The 22054-nt window shown below is 52.7% G+C and overlaps 3 protein-coding genes across 4 annotated transcripts in view; all 3 read left to right on the top strand.

Annotated features, from left to right (window-relative positions):
• The first annotated feature begins 6900 nt into the window (after nucleotides 1–6900).
• On the top strand, nucleotides 6901–8229 carry LOC136295731 (metallothionein-1). Its single transcript, XM_066194339.1, has 3 exons — nucleotides 6901–7061; nucleotides 7347–7412; nucleotides 7959–8229. The coding sequence occupies exons 1-3, from the start codon at nucleotides 7031–7033 to the stop codon at nucleotides 8051–8053; spliced, it is 192 nt and encodes a 63-aa protein (XP_066050436.1). The 5' UTR covers nucleotides 6901–7030; the 3' UTR covers nucleotides 8054–8229.
• Nucleotides 8230–11984: 3755 nt separating this feature from the next.
• Nucleotides 11985–13062, top strand: LOC136295713 (metallothionein-2). Its single transcript, XM_066194312.1, has 3 exons — nucleotides 11985–12112; nucleotides 12204–12269; nucleotides 12826–13062. Exons 1-3 carry the CDS (start codon nucleotides 12082–12084, stop codon nucleotides 12918–12920), a joined length of 192 nt encoding a protein of 63 aa, XP_066050409.1. The 5' UTR covers nucleotides 11985–12081; the 3' UTR covers nucleotides 12921–13062.
• Nucleotides 13063–17311: 4249 nt separating this feature from the next.
• The window catches only part of NUP93 (nucleoporin 93), a 77331-nt gene continuing 72588 nt past the window's right edge, over nucleotides 17312–22054 (top strand). Inside the window, exon 1 of one of the 2 annotated variants that reach the window (XM_066194408.1) lies at nucleotides 17312–17348. The gene's annotated coding sequence lies outside the window, so the exon portion shown is untranslated. Of the gene's footprint in view, nucleotides 17349–21319; nucleotides 21922–22054 lie in introns of those variants that run through there. The other variant, XM_066194409.1, reaches the window with a different exon arrangement.

Genomic DNA, 22054 nt, shown 5'->3' on the forward strand with positions numbered 1-22054 from the left:
ACTGTTGTCTTCGCAGGGAAAATTGCAGAATTCTAGAATGGTTTGGTTTGGAAAGGACATTAAAGATCATCCAGTTCCAACCTCGTGCCATGGGAGGTGACAAAATCCCCAGTTCTCCTCCCAGCAGTGCTGAGCATTGCTCTGCCAGGCTCTTCAAACCCACCCAAGCAAAATGGGGGAAAAACTGAGCTTACAGACCTTTTTAAGCTGGTAAAATATGTATGATTTGAGCTGTAAATATTATTTTGAATCACTAATTATGGTATTGGGTTTGGCACGTCTGCGACACAGTTAAATTACAGCTGCCACTTTGAATCAGCTGGCTCTGAAACTCTTAATATTGAAATCGTGCTTTTAGCATTCATTTCCCTTTGTTTGAAAGGCCCATCATCTATAAAATTAAACTAAATGTATTTATTTTATAAATAAAATAATAAAACATAATAAAATTTATTTGCATCCAGTCTTTTGCCACTTTTATGAGGGGGAAATCCCATAAAATCCTCACAAAGCCCCTGGGTTTCATTGCTGCACAGAAAGGGGCTGCTTTGCAGCCAGGATTAGTTTGACTGTAGTTGAGGGATTATTCAGCTTCTTCACTGGAACATGGATCTTAAAATCCAGCAAGAGACGATCATCATCCTGCTGCCTGGCTAGTCTGCGCAGGCTTGGCAAGGCAATGCCCTGTGATGAGTGTTTTCTCTTTTCTAGCTCCTACTAACATAATTGATATACTATGATCATTTAATATAACATTGTTTAAGCCACTATAATTTAATATAATAAATATTTTATAATAAATTAGATATAGATACAGATATAGATATAGATTATATAATCAAACATGCTTGGCACAGGTTGCTGGCTTTCTAGGCAGCTTGCATGGAGAAGCTGAACCTGACAACACAACAGGTATGAGAATTATCACACACCCAGAAGCTATTTCTTGGAAAAGACTTCAAATGTAACCAAAAATTCACTATGCCTTTATCTGCCTGGCAGAGGAATGCTGAGGAGTGCTCAGATACTGAGTTTGGGAAAATATTGGCAAAAAATAACCATTCCCATCCTTCAAGGATGGGGATTATATGTCTAGAGGGAGTGGGGAGGGATGAGCAATTGCATCTGCACACTTGAGTACTCCTTAAAATGAAGAATGACCCTGTCTGCAGGGGCTTTTCTCTTTCACCATCCCAGGTTTGCTGTCCCAGCTGGAGCAGCATTTCTCCCCCCCATCCCATGCCCATTCCTGGGATGGGAGACGCTTTCGGATGGGGATGTAAAGAGCTGTTGTTCCAGATCCTGCCTCTACAGCTAGGCTGCACTGGGGGGAGGCAGGACCCGGCACAGCAGCTGTGTGAATCATTCCCAGGATAGACAAAAAGGATCTCTGGATCTCAGGAGCAAGGCTATAAAGACATCAAGGAAAATATCACATCCTTTTATTTTGCACCTTCATACTGAGGGGGCTGATGTTTTCTTTGCAAGCTCAGGCAAGTATGTACTTGACATCCCAGGGAATTACTCATCCCCTCTACTCCTGGCTTCTAATTAGCAACTAAAGGGGAATACAATAATTAAATATGCCCAAGGTAACGATACTTGGAAACTTTGGGTCACGTTTCAGCCAGGGGAGGCGGCGGGTAGTTGGAGCAGGTGAGTTTGAAGTCTGTGGGAACCTGGAAGACAAAAGGGAAGGAAAGATGTAAGGAAAAAAACAAAACCAAAGAAAAAGAAGAAAATCCAAACTGTACAATGGGAAAGCATTAGATTGGTGAATTAAAATGATGCCTAGAGTTAAGGTGATGTTTAAAACCTGTCATGCAGTTGCCAGCAGTGTTGGGCAAAGTGGGGGACACCTGGCAAACCCCTTTCCCAGAAGAGTTTGCGAGGATGCTGGGCAGCCCCTGACCCACTGGTTTTCTGCTCTCACAGGTGGGGAACAAGGTACATTCAAGCATTTTTATTTCCCAGCCAAAGCTTTGTTGGTCCTCACCCCCTTCCTCCCCTTGGGGGCTGCAATTCAACCCTCGTTAGACCTCGAAGTAATTCCCATTAACATTTATGAGAATTTCATGATCAAAAGAAGAATCAGCCCTTTCATCTTCCAGACATGCCCCAACGCACATCACCTGGCCCCAAAAGCCTGTCCTGCCAGGCAGGAGCTCCCACCTTGTGCTGGGGGCCCTCAGGATGCACACCCCAAAACTGGCAGGAACTTTGCAAGGTCAGTTTACCCTCCTGGACCCAGTTCATGGCATCAATTCAGCATTTCTTCCTTTCCTTTCTCCCGAAAAATCAGTAATTAGCAAATCCCCACCCTCTCCACACTGCTTTTTTCAAGGGGAAAGTAATATCGATAGCTCTGTTTCAGATAAGAAATAAGGAGTAAGGGCCAAGCCCTTGCCTGGAGCCATAGGATGAGCCGGCAGCTGAGCCCGACTCATAATCCCGGCCTTGGGAGTCCCAGCCCTAGCGCAGCCGGCTGGGTCACAAGGCGGCTCCCAAAGAGCCCACATCAAAGAGTGCTGCCGGCTTGTGAAAGCGTCCCAGGATTGCACGCCGTGCAATTCCTGCTTAATGGAAATCTGCCCGTCCCCTTCCCACTGCCAGAGGGCCCTCGCTGAAGGTGCCTTCCTATGGTTATAGACGTGATGTGGGCCAGCAAGTCCCCAAGGAGGGCATTTCCCCAGGAAAATGGGACATGCCACATCTTTGCTGATGGCTGATACTGGAGAAGCACTAGCTGGGATATATTTTCCTAAAGCTGCAATCAAGGTGATGGCAGAGAAGAAGGCAGCATCCCAGGAAGAGAGCAAAGAAGGAAGAACAGACATGAACTTAGCTAATGTCTACCACTGAGAGCAGAACAAGTCTTTGCTTTCAGTTTTCTGGGAAAAAGAAAGAAATCTCCACAGCCTGAGGTCAGCCCACTGATCCGGTTTCACTCCCAAATGTTTCCAAGGCTTTGCCTATGCACATGGGGAGTGGTTGGGAATGGCTTCCCAGGACAGACAAGGGGTGATTCACCCTCTTCCTCCTCTGCCAAAGGCCTGGCAAGCGCCAGCAAAATAAAACGACGTCAGCACCTATTTCCCGTGTTTCAAACACTTGTTTATCATCAGCAAACAATAACCTGAGATTCGGATCAAAGCCAAGCCTGCTTTCTAAGCAGCAATCACTCCTAGGGCTTCCTGATGGCTTTCAGCACTTGCATGTGCTGGGTGTTTGCTGGGTGCTAAAATACTTTTTATATTCTCTATTTGAGTTTAAAAGACTGGTCCCAGGTGGGCTGCGGTTCCATGAACCTTTGGCAGCTGAGCCCTGGCCAGCCATAGCTCTCCTGCCCAGAGACCAACACAAAGAGGCAGCTGGAGCAGGCAGAGCTGAGCTACCCTTGCTGCTGCTGCTGTGTCGGGGCCACCCCTAGGTACCCTGCATCAGCATCCTGCCTGGCAAGCAATGGGCAATGGTGAAGGGCATGGTGCCCCCAGGGACTGTACTCCAATGGTCTTGGTGCTGTGCCCACACAGGGTTCATAGGTCCCTGCATCCCTACACACAGTCTGAACCCACCAAGCCATGGTGCTTTGCCAGAGGAGCCCCCCGGCTGCCTGGGATGTTGGATCTGGGTGAAGGAGGGGTCACCAAACCCATCGCTGCTCCAGAGGGGATGATGAGCCCAGAGTAAGCACTCTGGGGGACACGTGCCATGAGAGAGAGACTTGTAGTAGTCTGCAGGGTCCCCAGAAGGTGACATGCTGGGTGGCTGCACCACAGGCAGTTGGAGGCTGATGCTGGTCCATTACTCTCCTCCGCGTGCCCACAGGTGACTGGAGCCACGTGTCCTTCAGCAGAGAGCCAGGGAAGACCAGTGCCAGCTCACCTCCATGGGAGCTGGCTGCTGTGCCTCCCTCCTCGCCTGCCTGGCACCAGCCTTGAGTCACTGCCAGTCATCGGCACCAGCCCTGACACCGTCCTGTAGGTCGCTTTCAGTAATCAGCTGTAGACATCCCAGGTGTCACAGGAACAGGTGCCTCCACCACACTGTCCTGAAAGCTGTCAGCCTCCTTCTCTCCTTTCTAGGGGGCCCTGTCCCTGGCATGCCCATGGTGATGCTCAGCCACCACCATCCCCCCAGTGAAAGTCATCTCCGGCTCTGCATCGAGCACTGGAGCATCACATGCTGACTCACCCACCCGGCAGTCTCCGGGGGTAATTGCCACGGATATGCCTGGGGACAGAGCCAGGAATCCCACGCAGGGGACATGAGAGCCAAGGGTTACAGCTCTGGTATGGCAAGAGCTGGTGAATAAATTCTGTGCAGGGATCCTGCCTGTTTTGCTCAGCTCTGGGGAGCAAGATCAGGCCCATTAAAATGATGGAGAACCCCCAGGCAAATGGAGGGCACGGGCCAGAAGGCAAACTGAGGCTGGCAAGACCTTGTCACTGGGGGTGTTTAAACAGCGGGAAGATGTCCCCAGCTCATCATTGTCACCGCAATCACAGGTTGCTTCTGGAGGTAGTCTGATTGGTGTGTGTCTGCCTGACAACTCATTATTCCAGTCTAATCCCAAATTAATTATAGAACGTATCCCAAATCAATTACAGAATAGATCAGGAGCAATGTAAGATCTACCAGAGTCCTGACTCCCAGTCCTACATCACCTGGAAGATGCTTTTTTCCTTTGTGCAGAAAGAGAGGAAAGAAGGTAAAAAGGGCTGGGGTCTGACTGAAAACAGGTGCTGGAAAGCTTTTCCTGCACCCCTTCCTTTCATGGCAGAGATTGTTCTCTTCCCTTTGTGTGGGCTTCACCTTCCACCCCCTAGGCTAGAGGAGAGGGACCACTTTGGAGAAACCACCTGTCCCCATATCCCTGGGCCACCACCAGCTGGGGAAAGGGCCAATTTTTGCCTGTGTGGCCAAGGGTGCCAGGCAGTGGGGGAAGACACAACAGATGAAAGAGTGATATTGCTGTTCCCCATTAATCCACCACGCCACGGCAGGAAGCATTTCCCTCAGCATACATAGTGCTTGGCTGATCATTTCAGCCAAGAAGCAGAGAAAATGCAAGATCCCAGGGAGATGTTGCCCCTCTGTCATGACACCAACAGTACAGCGGGCTGTAGCCAGGGTGGCAGGTGACCATTTGCACATGTGTTTCCCATGTTTGTGTTTCCCTGCTCCCACAGGAGCGATAACACTCTCAGCATGCACCTGGTCCCTGGCACCGTCCCCTGTCATCACGCCCCGGTGCATCAGCAGCAGTGTGACATTCACAAGACTGCAGGGCTGGCACGTCAGGACACTGACAAGTTGCTCCAGTATCATTACGATTCAGGACGGCTGAGTAACAATACGTAGAACTCCGATCTCTTCTGAGGGCATTATATCAAAATTTATTGAAAGACAGATTCTTTTCATACCGTGTTTTGGTACAATGAATAGGACTGGTCGTTTAGAACACCATCTTCTTGTAAACATCTTTACCAGTATACAAGTTGGAAAAACACCAGGTGTCAGGAGGAGGCTATCTACCGGGATTGTTTATAGGGATTGTTTTGGGTTCCTCCTCTCGATTTCCCAGGCCAGCTTTTCTCACAGCTTTCAAGTCACTGCCTGGAGTCTAAGATCTATTTTTTGAGCACTGTCAATTTCCACACTCCAGGGTAGAGGAGTTGAGGAAGGGGCCCATTGGCTCTGCCTTTCTTAAGTTTTTCCATTCTGATTTCCCACACTGGCCTGGAGAGGCTGGAGGAGACACTTAGTTGGGGTGCTGGCAATGCTCCCCATCAGGTCACCCAACAAGTTCCCAACAAGCCCAGACAGCTGAGTGGTAAAAATACTCCCTGGGCTGCTGTTTCGGCTGGATTAGAATCGACAAACTGCCTCAGCCAGGTACCTCAGGCAAAAGCCCAGCTGGGATAAAACCCCAAGGCAAAGGTGTCTCAGAGCAGGGGGCAGCTGGGATGGGGCATCACTGACACCAAGGAGCTCACAGAAACACAGGAATGAGGAGGAAGGATGCTCCATGACTGACGATGCCTCCTGCACATGAAGTAGACTGTCCCCACACCAAAAATCTCAGCAAGATTTTTTTTTTGTTGTTCTGTTTTGTTTTGTTTTGTCTTGTGCCTCCCACCCCATACCCTCACTGTGCTTTCGAGTGGGTGGGTAAAACGCACTGGAGGAGTTGACCAGGGTGATGGCAGCTCACCTGCCACCCTCCTCCCCTGCACACCCAGGTAATGACACATGGAAATTAATTCAGACGAGTGGGATGGAGCACCACAGCCAGGAAGGAGACAGGGCCCCGAGGTGCCATGCACAGCGCCAAGGGGACGTGGGTGCCACTGTCCTGGGGCACTGGGAGGGCATGGCAGGCTCTGGCCAGGCCAGTCCAGCTTGTTGCTGCTCCTGCTTGCAGGGAGGTTGTAGGAACCAGAGGACAGAGTCTCAAGCAGGGACTGAATCCCTGTCACCTCATAGTGCCAGGTCCCCATCATCCCACTGTGAAAGTTCTGAGATTTCCCAGCAGGGGTGGCACTTTCTGGATTGATGTATCCCCCAAGTCAGATTGGCAGATTGATTTTGGCATCAATCAATAAATCAATCAATCACTGGACTGTGGGGCTCCCTGGATGCACCCCCTCATCCCCCAGCCCCGTCGAGTGCAGCAACCCTCCTGAGACAGGTGTCATTTCTGTGATGAGATCTGGCCGTTCTCTGCACCCCTTCCAATATCTCGGCAGAGAGGGGCGGTGACCCCGACAGCTCTCCCTGCTGCCACAGCACCCCGGGGAGGGGGCGCGGGGGGAGGCGGGAATCCCGGGTCACGCTGCGCCGCCCGGGCAGTGAATCAGCAGCGCCCGGGGCAGGAGCCGGGCTGAGCCGTGCGCAGGCTGCAGGGGCGGAGGTTTTGCACTCGCTCTCGCCTGGCCAAGGATAAATAGGAGGCGGCTGCGAGTCCTGCCAAAGCTTCTTCCCGTCGCCCAACGCGTCCGACAGCAGGCACCCAGCCCAGTCAGACATGGACTCTCAGGATTGCCCTTGTGCCACAGGTAAGGCAGCGTTTCCTTCCATCCCGGGGGACAGCGGGAGCCCCAGCATCCCAGCGGGAACACCGACACTCCTGCCCGCCGGCCTCCTCCGCCATTCCCTCCCAGCACTGCGGTGTCACCTAGGAGCATCTCACTGGAAAGCGGCTGGGAATGCCGTGACCTCTGAGCGAGGTTGAGCGATGCTCGGAAGGGAGGCAGTGCTGTTCCCCGCGGATGTCTGAGTTGTCGGTATCCCCTCCCACCACCCCTTCTCAACCTCTTTTTCTTCTTTTCTCCATGTTTTAGGTGGCACCTGCACCTGCGGGGACAACTGCAAATGCAAAAACTGCAAATGCACATCGTGCAAAAAAGGTAAGAGAGATCCGTGAGCCCCCCGGGGGGGAAGGGGCAGAAACACTCGGGGGGTTTTCACTACACATCCGTGTATGCACTGAATCAAATCAGTCTTAGTATTGCCAGTGGCAAGTTTATTCTTCACATATGGTTTTTCCCCCCAAAAGAGCACAGTGTGAACCTACCCCCTCTCCAGGCAATACAAGTCCCTCAGTACCACCTAAACCTGAGCATTCCCCTCAAGAGCCCCTCAGGCTCAGCACAAGGGGATGCTGGGGAGGAAACCGGCACTGGGATTTCTTCTGGGTGCTCCTGGTGCTGTCGCCCACAGCAGAGCTGTGTGCCATGAGGGTTTGCAAAGAGTGGGACTGAGGGAATCCTGGTGAGCCCCTGGGAGTACCACACTCTCCAGCTGCCTCTCCAGTGCCAGTCATGGCTGCATAAACACCCTGGAAGACACTGCCAAGAATGGGGATGGTGAACTCCAACACAGTGAGACCCCCCACAAGCCCCAGCCTGAGACTTCCCGAGAATGTCCTTAATTTTTTTTTGTCTCTCCCACAGGCTGCTGCTCCTGCTGCCCAGCTGGATGTGCCAAGTGTGCACAGGGCTGTGTCTGCAAGGGGCCCCCGTCTGCCAAGTGCAGCTGCTGCAAATAGGGGACCCCTGGCTGCACATCTGGGGGTGATGCACATATGGGGGGCCAAAGAAGAAAAACCTTATTGTGTATGTTGGTTGTCTTTTTTTATATATGTGTTCAGATTTCTTTAGTGTTTGTCAGTTTGACATGTAATAAGCTACCTAAATAAAGTGATATGTATATAAAGGTCCATAAGGAACTTGGCACTTCTGTTGGGTGCGGCAGTTTCCCTGGGGAGCGGGAGGACAGTGCGTGTGGGAGGTCATGGCAAAGAGCCTGTGCCTTATTTTTGCTCCTGTCTTCTAATCTTGGCTCTGCTCTCCCTACCAGTAGTTCTGACTCTTGTTTTAACACTTTCCCTACACAATAAGGGATTTTTCCCCCCCCACCCTCTTGTTACCCAGGGGCAAATCCCATGCTGTCTCCTCCACCAGAGATCCTCGGGGCTAATGAGCAGCTCGTTATTACAAGCTTTCACTGTAATAACCACCCCAGCCCTGCCCATTTCCAGGGGGAATGTTTCCACAGCAGGTGGGGTGGCAGAGAAACAGGTTCAGTTTTCCTCTTGGCAGTTTAGTTGAACTGGCTGGAAGAACCGCATTGCTTATCCTCCTGCCACCTCTGCCAGCCTGGCAGGGTGCTCCTGGGGAGCCTCAGGTGACCTGGTTCCCTACCATGGGGTGCAGTGCACACAACGGGATGTGATCCCCACAGCACGGTGCACTGCCTGCAATAGGATTCAGTGCCTGTGATGGAACATGATGCCCAAACCTGAGTGTGATGCCCACTGTGGTTTGCAATGCCCATACCAGGATCCCAATGATGGGATGTGATGGGGTGCAATGCCTTTGATGGGGTGGAATGCCCACAATGGGATGGGATGCCTATGCCAGCTGCAAAGCCCACAATGGGATGTGATGCCCGCAATGCCCGTGTCAGGGTGTGATGCTCAATCTGCCCAAGCACAGCCATGCTGTTGCCAGAATGATGCACCCCAGGTGCCACGTGCCACCCTGCTGCTTCCCAGGAACATGACAGGTTCTGCCTGTCCCTGCACTCCTCAAATGCGGCCGTTCATGGCCACTTTTTAGGTTAAAAACCTTTCCTGACCTACCCAGCCACCACTGCCAGGACTCTGCCAGGGATTGGCACAGCCTACAGCACAGCACCCTTGCCCACAGGCTGCTCAGGGTGCCATTTCCTAGGGAATACCCCTTTGCTCCAGGATGGCTCCTTCCTCAGAGTATCCCCTGAGATGTCACCATCACCCCACACTTCTGACGAGTGCAAAGGCCACCTCTTTGTCAGCTGAATTTAGGCAGGGCAGGCACATGGCAGGCATGGAGCAACCACACTAAACTCCGCTCTGCAAAGAGCAGGGTTGTCTTTATTCCTTCCAACAAAGAGAGATGTAGGTGCCAACCACACAAAAACATCACTGGTGAGCTCACAAGAAAAGTGAAGGAGAGGTTGCTAATGGGATTTATCACCAAACATCTGGTTTAACCAGCAAAGCTCACAGAATTGGTCTGGCTTTGCTGGCCCCTGTGAGTTTGCACTGGTCCTGCCCCATGGCTCTGTGCTGTGCCCTTCCCTGTGCCCCATGGCAGTATCATGGAGAGTAGCTGTCAGATGCTGGCCCCTGCCTTCAGGGGAATGGGGGAGTGGGGAGGGGTGGGAAGAGAGAGGTTCCAGCATCCCAATTCTGAGTCCTGAGACCCATGCTGCACAGCTACAGCTCTGCTGCTCACTTTACGACTGCTAAAAAATCAGAGTTGGACCTGGCACTCCTCTTACATGGGAACAGACTTGGGTTTAACTGCTCCGTGCCCTGGGAAATTGGAATACCAGCAGGAATGCAGGAGACCCCTCCAAGCTCTTATCTCCCCACTGATGTCTGGCACAGCCTTTCAGCAAGCCCGCAGCTCAGGGGATACTCATTCCTTCCTCCCTCCCTCTTCTGCTTGTGGGATGACCTCACTAGTGGAAATGCTCAGATTGGGAAATCAGGCATTTTCCAGGCTCTTTTCCCAACCCAGCTTCACAGACAGTTCTGCGGGGATGCTGTGCTGCCTTTTCCCGCTCACAGTGACACAGGCCCAGGACAATGTGTCCCGAGATTCAGCACGGCCCCTCCATGTACGATACGCAGGATTTCTAGCAATCTGGGAATTCCCCTGCTTCCCCTGCACAGTCATGCCACTCTCGGTACAGCCCCATGCAGGGATGTACGATCCCATTTTGGGCAGTCGAGGCTCTCCTTTCCTCGACCACGGGTGCAGCAGAACCCGCCCCGCTGGAGGGGGGGCCGCGGGTGCTGCACATTCCCGAAACACTGCGCTGGGGTAGTCCTGGAGGGAAGTTATTTCACAACCCGTGTTTATGTGCAGTGACACCACACGTGCTCGGCTATTCCACCTCTCCGCCTTCCGGCTCAGCCAGTGGCGTGTGCAATGCCTGCTGGCTTCGCCTCACTGCTGCTGGCAAACACTGCCAGGAAAAAACAACTGTGCTTTTGCAAACAAGCACGAGCCGTTCCCTGGCACAACCACCCTGGGTCACTGAGCCTCTCCTGGTCCTAGCGCCCACTGGCCCAGGCTCCACAGGGATGGACCCTGTCTACAGCACTGGCTCTGAATCCAGGCTTGCCCCATCTGGGACACTACCAAGAGCAGGGGGTGGAAGCACGGGGACAGCCTGGCCCTGGCCTAGCCACTGTTTTCCATTCTGGATGTTGAACTGGCCAAGGGCATGTGCGTGGTGGTGGAAGCCAGTTGGCACACAAACCCTGTGATGAGGTGGAAAACCCACAGGGATGAGAAAGTGATTCCCAGCAGCTCCCAGCTGGCAATGCCAAGCTACCACACTGCATCCCCATGTTCACCAGAGGGAACTGCATGAAACTCTGTCAAGGGAGGTTTAGACTGAGTATTAGGAAAATGTTCTTTACCCAGAAGGTAGTCAGGCCTTGGAACAGACTCACCAGGAAAGTGGTCACTGCACCAAGCCTGACAGAGCTGAGGAAGTTTTTGGACAACACACGCAGGCACATGGTGTGTTTTTTAGAGTTGTCCTGTGCAGGTTCAGGAGTTGGATTCCATGATCCTGTGAGTCTCTTCCAACTCAGGGTGTTCTACGATGCACCCCTCCTGGCAGGCCATCTGAGCACTCCAGCCCCACGGGGGCTGCCCAGGGCCATGCCCCTCTCCTGTGGGGTGCTGAAACAGTCAGTCTCATCCTCACGGACAGCCCCGTGCACCCCACAGCCACCCCGAGGTGGGGGGCATCGCTGCACCACAGCGCTGGATACATGGGGCAGCATCCGGGCGCTGTAACACGTGTGCAGGACCTGGTGGCAGTGCCATGCCACTGCTGTTACCCCCACACCCCGCGCATTCCAGGGTCTCGGTCCCCCGGAGTGCAGCACCCTGCCGGGGAGGGGGCTACAGGTGGCACACCTCGGCCTCCCCGCAGCGGGCTGGGAGCGGGGGTGAGCGGCCAGGTCCGTGACTCGGGTAAGCACGCCACGGCCCCGGGGTAGGGCACGGCCCCCGGTGAGCACAGTATGGCCCCGGGGGTGGCCACGGCCCGTGAGTGAGCACGGCACGGCACCGACCCCGGTGAGCACGGCCCCAGGGTAGGGCACGGCCCCCGGGGAGCACAGTACGGCCCCGGGGTGAGCACGGCCCGGGAGTGAGCACGGTCCGAAAGTGAGCACGGCACGACACCGCCCCCGGTGAGCACGGCCCGAGGGAGAGAAAGCCCCGGGGTGAGCACGGCATGGCACCGCCCCCGGTGAGCACGGCCCGAGGGTGAACACGGCCCCGGGGTGAACACGGCCCCGGGGTGAGCACGGCACGGCACGGCACCGCCCCCGGTGAGCACGGCCCCGGTGCCGACGGCCCCGCTGCACCGTGCGCAGCGCCAGCACCGCCCCGCGTCCTGCCCCATAAATACCGGGCGGCCGGCGTTGGTCGGCACCGCCGCCAGCCCCGCCGGACCGAGCCGAGCCAAACTAAGCTAGATTGAGCTAAGCCGAGCCAAGCCATGGACCCCCAGGACTGCACGTGTGCCGTCGGTAAGTGCCCCGTCCTGTCCCGGCTGACTCCCGCCTAACTCCCGGCTGCCTGACTCCTGGCTGATCCCGCTCTCCTTCCCTCGCTCCCCAGGTGACTCCTGCTCCTGCGCCGGGTCCTGCAAGTGCAAGAACTGCCGCTGCCAGAGCTGCCGCAAGAGTGAGTGGGGGGCTCAGGGAGGGGGGATCCAGCCTTGTCTTTGGAGGGAGCTGTCACTGCCCTATGGGACATCTATGGGCACCTTTCTGCTCCATTGGGAAACTTCTTATACTGTGATACTCTCTGGGCACCGCGCTGCTCCGTAGTGTAACCCCTCCTTGCCCTGTGGGACACCATGGACACCTTCCTGATCCACAAGGGAGCTGTTTCTTGCTCTGTTGGACCCAATGGAGACCTCCCAACTCTTGCCTTGTAGACAATCCCTCTTGCCATGTCAGGCCCCATATGGAGTCCCCACCACTCCCTCTCTTACCCTGTAGGACCCTCATGGGTTCCTTCCCTCTTCCCCTGGCCCATTGAGATATACATGCACCCTCTCCCCTCTGGGGGGCTGCCCCGGTTTCTGCCCTGTAAGACGCTTGTGCAGATCTCCCAGCCCATTGGGATCATCAGCCCTGCTGATGCAGAGGTGCTGTTTCCACTCTCCATCGGGTCCCTCTGCCTCACAGAACCCCAGCCCCTTCCACCTACCTCCTAACTCTTGTGTCCTCCCCAGGCTGCTGCTCCTGCTGCCCCGCGAGCTGCAGCAACTGCGCCAAGGGCTGTGTGTGCAAGGAGCCGACCAGCAGCAAGTGCAGTTGCTGCCACTGAGCCGCTCGTCTCTGCCTGTAAATAGTCGGCATGCTTCGGGGGGTGGGGGGCACAGAAAAGCCTATTTTTTGGGTTTTTTTTCATGTTTTGTATTTTCTGTACCAGTGGTGAAACTGGATGGAAATAAAGGAGTTTGTCTGGAGGTACGAGTGCTGCTGTGGGGCTGGGTTGGAGGCTGAGCATTTTTGCCACTTGGGACACCTGTGTGGGAATTGTCACTGTGGGGTGGGAGAGGGCTGCTCACAAACACCCCCCTCGTCCTTCCCTATGTGGCCTCTGCACCTCCCTGAGGGAGAAAAAGAGCTTCACAGGGCACAGGATGGACTGCGTCCTACGTGTAGGGTTGCTCTGGGCATTTTTAAGGTGCTGGTCTCCCAGGGAGGATGGGTGACATACCCAGAAGTGTGGGCAAGCAATGGAAAGGAGGGGCTCTAGTGCTCTCCAGCCTTTCTTTGGCTTCATGGCAGGTGCCTCTGCACCATGCTTGGGGCTTCCTTTGGGTGAAAGATCTTGTAGGAGTAAGTGTCATAGGTGGGAGGGTGATGTGTGCTGGCAAGATTCCCTGCCCTGAGCTGCTGCTGGAGGGCACTTGGACAAATTCTAGTAGGGACAAACCTCCCTTCCTCAAGAGCTCATGCTTTGCAAACCAATCCATTGCAGAGCAGATCCATCCCCAAAGGGCCATTTTCCCTGCAGCCTCCCCATGCCAAATACCTGTAGCTAAATGCCTGGCTTCTGCTGTGGGCAAAACCTCCAAGCACTTTTTTTCCAGCTCATTTTTGGGAAGCACCTTGCTTAAAGCTGCAATTACCTCCAGATGCATGAGGGCAGGCAGCCATAGCCATGAATGCAATGCTTGGCTGCCTAGATTTGGGGTGGCTGCTGGTATGGGGGAGGGAGGGCAGTGGGAAGATGCATGGGACGTGTTTTGCTTCCAAAAGTCTCTGCCAAGTGAAAGAGTCACTTTTTAGGCACCTGCTTGCCCATGCACGTCTCCTGGGTGTGCCCCACCACAGATGAAAGGTCCCAGCTATGCTGCCCTCACCCGTTTTGTGCCTCTTTGGTCAATGGGACAGCTGTGCCTTGCAGGAAAATGTCCTGCAGCCCTTGGTGACAAGGCACCAGGGACAAGATAAATTCAAAACCCAGCAAAATCGGTCACTTGGGTACCCACGTAGTCCCTTCTGCTAGGCTGGGTGGCACAAGGTGGGGTGTCTCCACAGCAGGGAGCATGGCAATACCAGTTCCTAGGGATGTTTCAGGCATCCAGGATGATCTAGGCTCACCTTTTCCCCAAAGTCTGCCCAGCTTCAGCACATGGCCCTGCAGGGGGTGCCCAGACTGTTCAGCACCCAACTTTGCCAGTGAGAAAAGCAACACCTAGCTCAGCACCCATTTGCCTTTTAAATGTGTTGCCTTATTGCATCAGGCAATTTGTCTTTGCCTAAGCAGCCTCCCAGCACTGCTTGTTGCAACGGACGTGTAGTGCTGGAAATGGGTTTTAAGGGTCTGCCCTGTCCTAAATGCATATAAAAAACAATCCCATGGGAAGACGCTTTGCTGGAAAAGAAGATTGGCATGGCTCTGCTGCTGGAGCCATATGAAACAGGGCTGCGACCCCAGCCACTGTAGCGGAGGGGCGGCAGACTGAGCCCCGCGGGGCCAGGCGCCCGCATCCTGCACCAGAGACAAAGGCGGGCGCGGATGGGGTTTCCCCTCACAGGAAGCGCCCCAGGCATCAACCACTCCCCGTTCCCAGCAGCGTGCCAGGGTGGGACGTGGGCACACTAATGCACCGTGCCGGTGCCAGCCTGCCCTGCCTGCTCCCGGTTCTGCTGCGCGCCCGTCTGGCAGAGACCCTCAGCCTTGGTGCCCTTTCCAGCCTTCCCAGGAGGGATTTGAGGAGAGGAAAGACGCATGACCAGCGGAGTGGGTGCAGGCACCCATGTGAGGAGCTGGTCAGGGATGTAGCCAGTGGCTGCCCTTGCCTATAGCTGCTCTCAGTGAAGTGGGTGGGGACTTTCTGGTCCCCTCAGGAGTATTTTCTAGTTTAAAAAAAAAAAAAAAAAAAAGGTAATACTTTTTGATGAAGCAGGATGTGCTCTCAGCCTGTGGACAGCTCTGTATAGTTGGGGGGGGGGGGGGCGCGGGAGTGAGGGGAGCCTTTGCTTGATCCAAGAGGCTGATGTGCTTTATCCAGCCCCACAAAGAAAAGCCCAGCTCAGTTTGCCGAGGTGGTTTGAGGTGACCATGCATCCCCTCTGGGCACCCAGGGGAGCCAGGGCCGGGGGGTCCTGGATACACTACCAGACGAGCAGCCCTGTAGCTGCCCCATGGGGCTGCATCCAGTTCCGCTTTTTCTGGCTGTGTGTGAATCCCAGGGGGATGATGGTTGTCCATGACCCTGCGTTGTGCTAACATACACCCTGCGGAGGAGGGACAAGTGCTCTGTGCAGAACGGATGCGTGCTCTGTGCAGAGGAGTGATGCACTGTGTGCAAAGGAGACAAGGACCCTGCGCACACGTCGCAGGGAACCTCTGTGCTGCGGGGACATCGTCCTGTGCCGAGGGGACAAGCGCTGTGTGCAGAGGGGACATGCACCCAGGGCAGAGAGTAATCACACCTTGTGCATAGGTGACAGGCACGTGTGCACAGCGGAAATAACACCCTGCCCTCAGGGGACGTGCACTCAGGGCAGAGGGAAAATGTACACAGTGCGGAGCGCAAATTACCCAGCGCGGAGTCACAGAATTATTGGAAAGGTTGGAAAATCCCTCTAAGGTCATCAAGTTTAGCTGCTACCCTAGCACTGCCAAGCCTACCCCTAAACCAAGTGACACATCTACGTGCTTTTTAAATCGCTCCAGGGGTTGTGATTCCACTACTCTCCTAGGCAGCCTGTTCCAGTGCTTGACAATACTTTCAGTGAAGTATTTCGACTAATATCCAGTTTAAAACCCCTGGCACAGAGATGAGAAGCACCCTATGCGCATGAGATGGGCACCCAGTACGGAGGATATAGACGTCTGATGTAGAGGAGACAGCAACCTGTGCATGCTGGGCAAGGGAACAGGATGCGCGCCCTGTGTGCCCAGTGTAGAGGGACGGGCACCCACAGAGGGGACAGCACCCCTTGTCCCTGTGCAGAGGACCGGGGTCCCGCCCCAGGAACGGCTCTCCCGGGCGGCTCCGCTCCCGGCGCTGCCGAGCCCTTCCATAGGGATCTGCTGCCACCTGCCTGCCCACAGCACCGCCGCCCGCCCGGCCCGGCTCCCTGCCTGTCCCCGCTTTCCTCGGCCCCTGCCCGAGTCTGCTCTTACCCGGTCCCGGCCCCTCAGGACGGCTGTTCCCCCATCCCGCCCCGGAGGGCACCAGCGCCGGTCTCCTCGCTCTGGAAAGGTGCCTCGGGAGCCCGGAAGGGCTCAGGGAGAGCTGCGGTGGCACAGCCACCCTTCCAGGGCACCCATCCCATCAGGACACCCATCACACCAGGACAACCGTCCCACCAGGGCATCCATTCCACCAGGGCATCCTGCCGAGGACAAGTGCTCCACTCAAACTGAAGCGACAAGCAAGAATGTACCCTGATCCCCTGCACGCACTTGGCAGTTAGGAGGAGCGACTACAGCCGGGGCCAGCGCTGCCTCTGGCCTGGGAACTGCTTCTTACACCGTAAAATTTGCAGTTAGAGATGTACTAATGGGGAAATCTGTTTAGCTTTGAAGGTTTGATGGATGATGTTTCGGAACAGTAGCAAGGCCCAGACATCACCCCTTACACAAGCAGGCCTTTCCCAGTTCCCAGACTTTGCCCAACAAATCCCATTTCATTGGCAGTATCTGTTTTAGGGGTATTGTGTGTGTTCCCAAGATGGGACCAAACACAGTGGACCCCTACACACCCTCAGGACACCATCGTGCAGGTGATGGTGAGAGTACCTGCGGGCTGCTACTTTTGCTGGTGTATTTGGCCATAGGTGGCAAAATCGGGATGAATTCGGTATCCTCATTTTACCTCCGAAGGAATCAGCTTACAGACGAGGTTTGCCAGCAAGACTCAGCGCTAAGAAGGGAGAGGGAGGATAGAGAGGAATGACCCCATGCCCGTTATTTCTTTCTGTATACCTCTTATTTCGGTGAATTCGGCGCGGCGCGGGAAGGCGGGAGGCAGCCTCGAACCCGCGCCCACCGGAGGCAGCCACCCCCTCACATTCGGTCCGCGCCCCCCTGCGAGCGCCTCAATAAAGTTGTTCTCGCGAGGGGGCGGGAACCGGCGCGCGGCGGAGAGCGGCGACTGGGCCAATAGAAGCAAGCGGCGCCGGGATGCGCGGCGGCTCGGCCAATGGGAGGGCGGGGAGGGGCAAGAGGGCAGCCAATGGGGGCGCGCGGCGCGGGCACGGCGGGTGCGGCGGGCGGCCCGGAACGCAGGTGAGGTGAAGGCGCCGCGCGGGCCGGCCGGGGCTCGGCGTCTCTCCGCCTCTTTCCCCCGCTTCTTCCCCGTCTCCGGTGCTCGCTGTCTGCTTCCCCCCCCGCGTCCGGAGCCCCCGGCAGCTCCTCCCCGCCCATGGCTCCCTCTCTGGGCCGTGCAGGCCGCTGCGGCGGGAGGCTGGCTGGGAGCGCTCCAGGCCTCCTCGTGGGCCCTCCTGGGGCTCCCCGGAAGCTGCTGCTGTCAATAACCCGCGCTAATGCAGCGGGGCTGGCTGTGGGTGCGCCAGGAGGGGTCTGTTCTTCCGAGCGGGTTTGTGCTGCTCGGCAGTGCCAAGCCCGACTGTGGAAGGGAACTTGGCTGTTTAACCAAAGTGCAGTGTCGGTGCTTTAGGAAGCAGGAGTTGGTTGTTTGGGAAGGTTTCAGGAGAACGGGTTTGTGTATGCGTGTGGTTTGGTGTCTGTTGCGAGTTCTGTGCGTGGGGGGTCGTTTTTCCCCACCGTGGGTTTGCTGGTTGGTTCCTAGGAATTCGTAGAATGTTAAGGTGTTGGAAGGGATTTCGAAGCTTATCTAGTTTCACCCCCCTACCATAGGCAGGGACACCTTCTGCTAGACCAGGTTGCTCAAGAAATTATCCAACCTGTCTTTGAACACTGGCAGGATTAGGACAGTCAAAACCTCACAGGGCAACGTGTGCCAGTGCCTCACTGCCCTCACAGTACAGAATTTCTTCCTAAATCTAAATTTCCCCTCTTTCAATGTTTACCTATTACTCCTTGTCCTATCACTACAGTTCCTGACAAAGAGTCCCTCTCTGCCTTTGCTGTAGGACCCGTTCAGATACTGGAGGAATATATGAGCAGTGAGTGGAAGGCTTGAAAAGTCCAGGTGCAAAGAAGGGCTGCTTCTCTTCTGCAATTTGGTATTGTTGTTTTAGGGACAGTAGTTATGGCACGGTGAGCTAAGGTGATAGTGAGAAAGGAACACCAGTTCCTGTGTGCTTTAGTGCTGTTTCACTTGTGTTGTGTCTTAAATTTTCCTACTCCTTGGGTAAATTTACAAATAGAAAAAGCTTAAAATTGCTTGGAAGAGTGTGATTCTGTCATCTAAATCCGTAAGGTTTCTGTGGTGCAGCTGTGACAGGAAATTCAGTGAGGGGGAGAATATGGGTTTTCATGTGAGGAACTTAAAATACTGAACCAAATGCTCTGTCTAATGAGGGTCAGTTTGCCACTTTGTGCAAGTTATTGCCCTGCTGGGTTGGGTGCTTAAAATAAAGACTCTGTTTGGAAAACAGGGAAGGAAAGTGGTAAGATGACAAAACTGCCAGCTGAGTCAGTTATTCAGAACAGTAGGGACTTGAGACCATTATGAGGAATTTATGGCAGATAAAAGGAAGTGTTGACAAATATGTGACAGTGTGTTTTGGTAGAAATCCCTTCAAATGCCTACTTTTCAGGTCCACTTTAAATAATGAACAGTGTAGTGAAGCATTGTTTGCCCTTTCTTTTCCTTTCTCACAGTGCAAGTAACCCAAAGTTACTGCCTTTAAAACTTTGAAAAAAACCCATTTTTGTTGAACATACCTACTGTAAGGACTCTCTGGGGTCATAAGAAGATTGGATGTTTGCATATCTATCTACAGATGAGGTGAAGAAGAAAACATGCAAGACTCAAAGCTTTTTTATAGGAGGCAGAGCACCATTAATTGATCAGTGGTAGAAGAAACAATAGGTTTTGAAGGTGGTTGTGGGATCTATTCAGGGTTTTCCTGCATCTATCTTTTGTTGCAGGGGGAACAGGCTGTTGTACCAGATGGGGTACCAAATATAGCTTGAAGCTTTTCGGTATTTGTTTTTAAGGTGGCCTGTTGCGATTTTATCTGGGTTTAGTGTAGTTAGGGTATGGAAGCTTTCTCTCTGTTAGATTTGATAAACATTATTGTGTTTTACGGACAAGAGGATGGTGTGCTGAAAATGTGCAGCAGATATTTGTGTTGTACAATTGTCCATCTCCTCTTTGATTATCATCTCTGTGTTTCTTGATCACTTCCTCTGTCTGTTACATGGGGATTATGTTGCTGACTTCTTTGAAATGTCTGTGTGTCTGCTTATGCCATGTGCCAGCTTGGTATTATTGCTGCTGCTCAGACAGAATTCTCCAGGCCTGCAAAATGGACCTTTTACTTATTCATGTTTAGCTTAGTAGACAGAAGCTGCTTCACTCTCTGTAGCAGCCCAGGCTTGGAGCCTGTCGAAAAAGCACTTTTATCTCAAATCTTGCCTGTCGGAAGTAGAGCATTGCTGGTTTGCTCTTACTACTTGTGCTCTTGTGTTTTCTTTCCACAAGAAGCTGATCCTGACTCATCAGACTGGGTCTCTTGAGCACTTTGGGGTGGGAGCCTCTTTGAGAAGCCAACACTGACTTCTTCCTTTTTGTTTCCCTGTTTTGAAGAATCTTTCTGCAACTTGTGGGACTCTTGGTTCATCAGCTACTCTGAATGTAATGGGTGAGGCTTTCCTTCTCCCCTGTGACATCTTCATCCTTTCTTTTTCCCAGACCACTGGAAAAACCTAATTCTTCTACTGTTTCTCAGAGTTAATTGGTTAGTTGACACAAACCCCATCAATGTGTGATGCACAGCAGACACTTGCACATGCATTGGAGTACTTCAGCTTAGTGTATTTCTGAATCTAGTACAGTAAAATGTTCATCGTGGCCATATTTGGAGTAGAATAGCTACAGTTTTCTTCCTAAGATAGCATTGTAGTGGTCTTGAGGAATTTTTAGTGTTTTTTAGGTAAGAATTCATCAATTACAATCAGTCTGAATAGACTTAAGAAACCTGTCATCTTTTCTGTTTTCTTTGTGGCTTAAACTTAGTCAACCTGTGCAATATATAGTGCTTGTGTGGTTTTAAATGTTGGGGATATTAAACTGGGATTTAATGGAATTGTAGCCTATGCAGCAGCTTCTATTGATAAGTCATCAAAGTTGTTTTACGGAAGAGCTTTCTTAGTCCTGGCTTTTAGCCCAAGGTCAATCTGGTTTCACTGAAGTTAATTTAATTTCTGAAGTATTTTCTTTCTCTTAGGTGTTGGTTGTTGCTCCTTCCCCAGCCAGACATGAAAATCTGCCATTTCTGTGCTCGTTACTGTGGAAGCAGTTTCCATCTTGCACAGCAGCAGGAAGAGTCAGACTGCAGTCTCATGGATGCAATAAATTCTCTCAGGGTGGAGACAGAGTTGTTTGTGCTGTTACGAAAATACGAATATTCAGTCTAAACGTTTGAATTCTGTCACTTAGAAAAAGCTGTTTAATGTTAGCTCTCTGAGTTTTGAGTTTCTTCCAGTGCTTGGTTATAATCACAGGTACTTTAACTTGCTCCAAAATAGCCAGTTTATTCAGCATTTGCTGAATTGGGTTCAGTCTCACAGAGTTGTTGCAGTTGTCCTACACAGGCCAACTTACATAAGACAGATCTTACATGGTATTAATGTGGTGTCTGCAGGTAAAAAGTACTCGTTTGGGAGCAGTTCTGTAGCACTGATTTTTCACGCTCCTGGTTTCAGTAGTCTGAGAAGTTGGTGCTTCCTACACTCTGAGCTTTTTGTCTTGGTAATGAAAAGAGGAGCTGGACCAGATCAGATCAAATCAAGCTGATGTCTGTGTTGTTCTCACAGTCACTGCTCCTGGAGGATCTGATCAGTCTTTGAATGTACAGGAGTGTGACTGTTATGGTCAGTGTCTGCCAACAGAGGCTGTTCCTGGCAGGGGTGCATCTGAGTTATTGCAAGTAAACACTGGGAAGAGGTTCTGTACTGCATTGCAGGGCATGAAACTGCTTATTTCCACCCTCCTCCTCCCTGTTCCACTCCGTCTCAGTAGCACGCTAATCTATTCAAACAGATCCGGTCTCAGCTATCTCACCTGATTAACAAGTCATTGCAAATACAATCATTCCCTCCCTCAGCTTTCCAGAAATGTGTGGGGAGTGCTTGTGAAATTCTCCATTCCTGGATGCTGCTGTTAGGGTTTGTCCTGGCACCCAGGCAGGAGGGATCGGTTTCTCTCTCAAACTGCATATGTCTTAATGAATCATCATGCAGTGCTTTTAAATCATTTGTCCAGACAGAGGAAAGCGCTGCTACTGCTGCTGGGTAGTTGTACTTGGGAATGGTGGTGAGACTGAGAACGTGAGGAATGTTCAAATTCTGCTGTAAAACTGCTTTGGTATAGTTGAGGAGTACAAAGAAATACTTGAGTTGCAGGCTATTGTTGATTTCTGAAATCTCTGTTTTCTTCTTAGGGGGCTTCCTTGAACTAGATAGTCTGCACTGATTTTACTTTTGAGTAAATGATAAACAGTTGGAGTTAATGCTTGAGATCTGTTTTCTCTTATTTCATCCCAGGCCCTCAGGGTTTGGGTGCAAAAGCTATGAGAGAGGGACTGTACTGAAGATTTCCATCTCTGTAGCACCATTCAGCACCACAGATTTGTGTGATCTTCTGTGGCCTTACAGAGGTGCCTGATGCTTATTGCTTGTAGCTGATTTAGCTGCAAACCATGATTTGGTATGTGAAACTGAAGTTTTTGCTTTCATATTTTGTTAACATAGACACCATTGCAGCTACATGTCTTTTTCCATAGTGATATGCTTTTGTCCTTTCTGTAAAAATAACAGGCTCCATTCTGAATTTAGAAGTA

Source organism: Chamaea fasciata, unplaced genomic scaffold, assembly GCF_029207755.1.
Source record: "Chamaea fasciata isolate MVZ Bird 193981 ecotype frontalis unplaced genomic scaffold, bChaFas1.0.hap1 SCAF_12, whole genome shotgun sequence".
In the NCBI taxonomy this organism is placed as follows: domain Eukaryota; kingdom Metazoa; phylum Chordata; class Aves; order Passeriformes; family Sylviidae; genus Chamaea; species Chamaea fasciata.

Bases quoted from the DNA above. Each gene is read 5' to 3' on its own strand.
- LOC136295731 (XM_066194339.1), top strand. From the start codon at position 7,031: ATGGACTCTCAGGATTGCCCTTGTGCCACAG. The intron at 7,062-7,346 runs GTAAGGCAGCGT...TCCATGTTTTAG, and splicing joins GGATTGCCCTTGTGCCACAG to GTGGCACCTGCACCTGCGGG. The intron at 7,413-7,958 runs GTAAGAGAGATC...TCTCTCCCACAG, and splicing joins ATGCACATCGTGCAAAAAAG to GCTGCTGCTCCTGCTGCCCA.
- LOC136295713 (XM_066194312.1), top strand. From the start codon at position 12,082: ATGGACCCCCAGGACTGCACGTGTGCCGTCG. The intron at 12,113-12,203 runs GTAAGTGCCCCG...CTCGCTCCCCAG, and splicing joins GGACTGCACGTGTGCCGTCG to GTGACTCCTGCTCCTGCGCC. The intron at 12,270-12,825 runs GTGAGTGGGGGG...TGTCCTCCCCAG, and splicing joins CTGCCAGAGCTGCCGCAAGA to GCTGCTGCTCCTGCTGCCCC.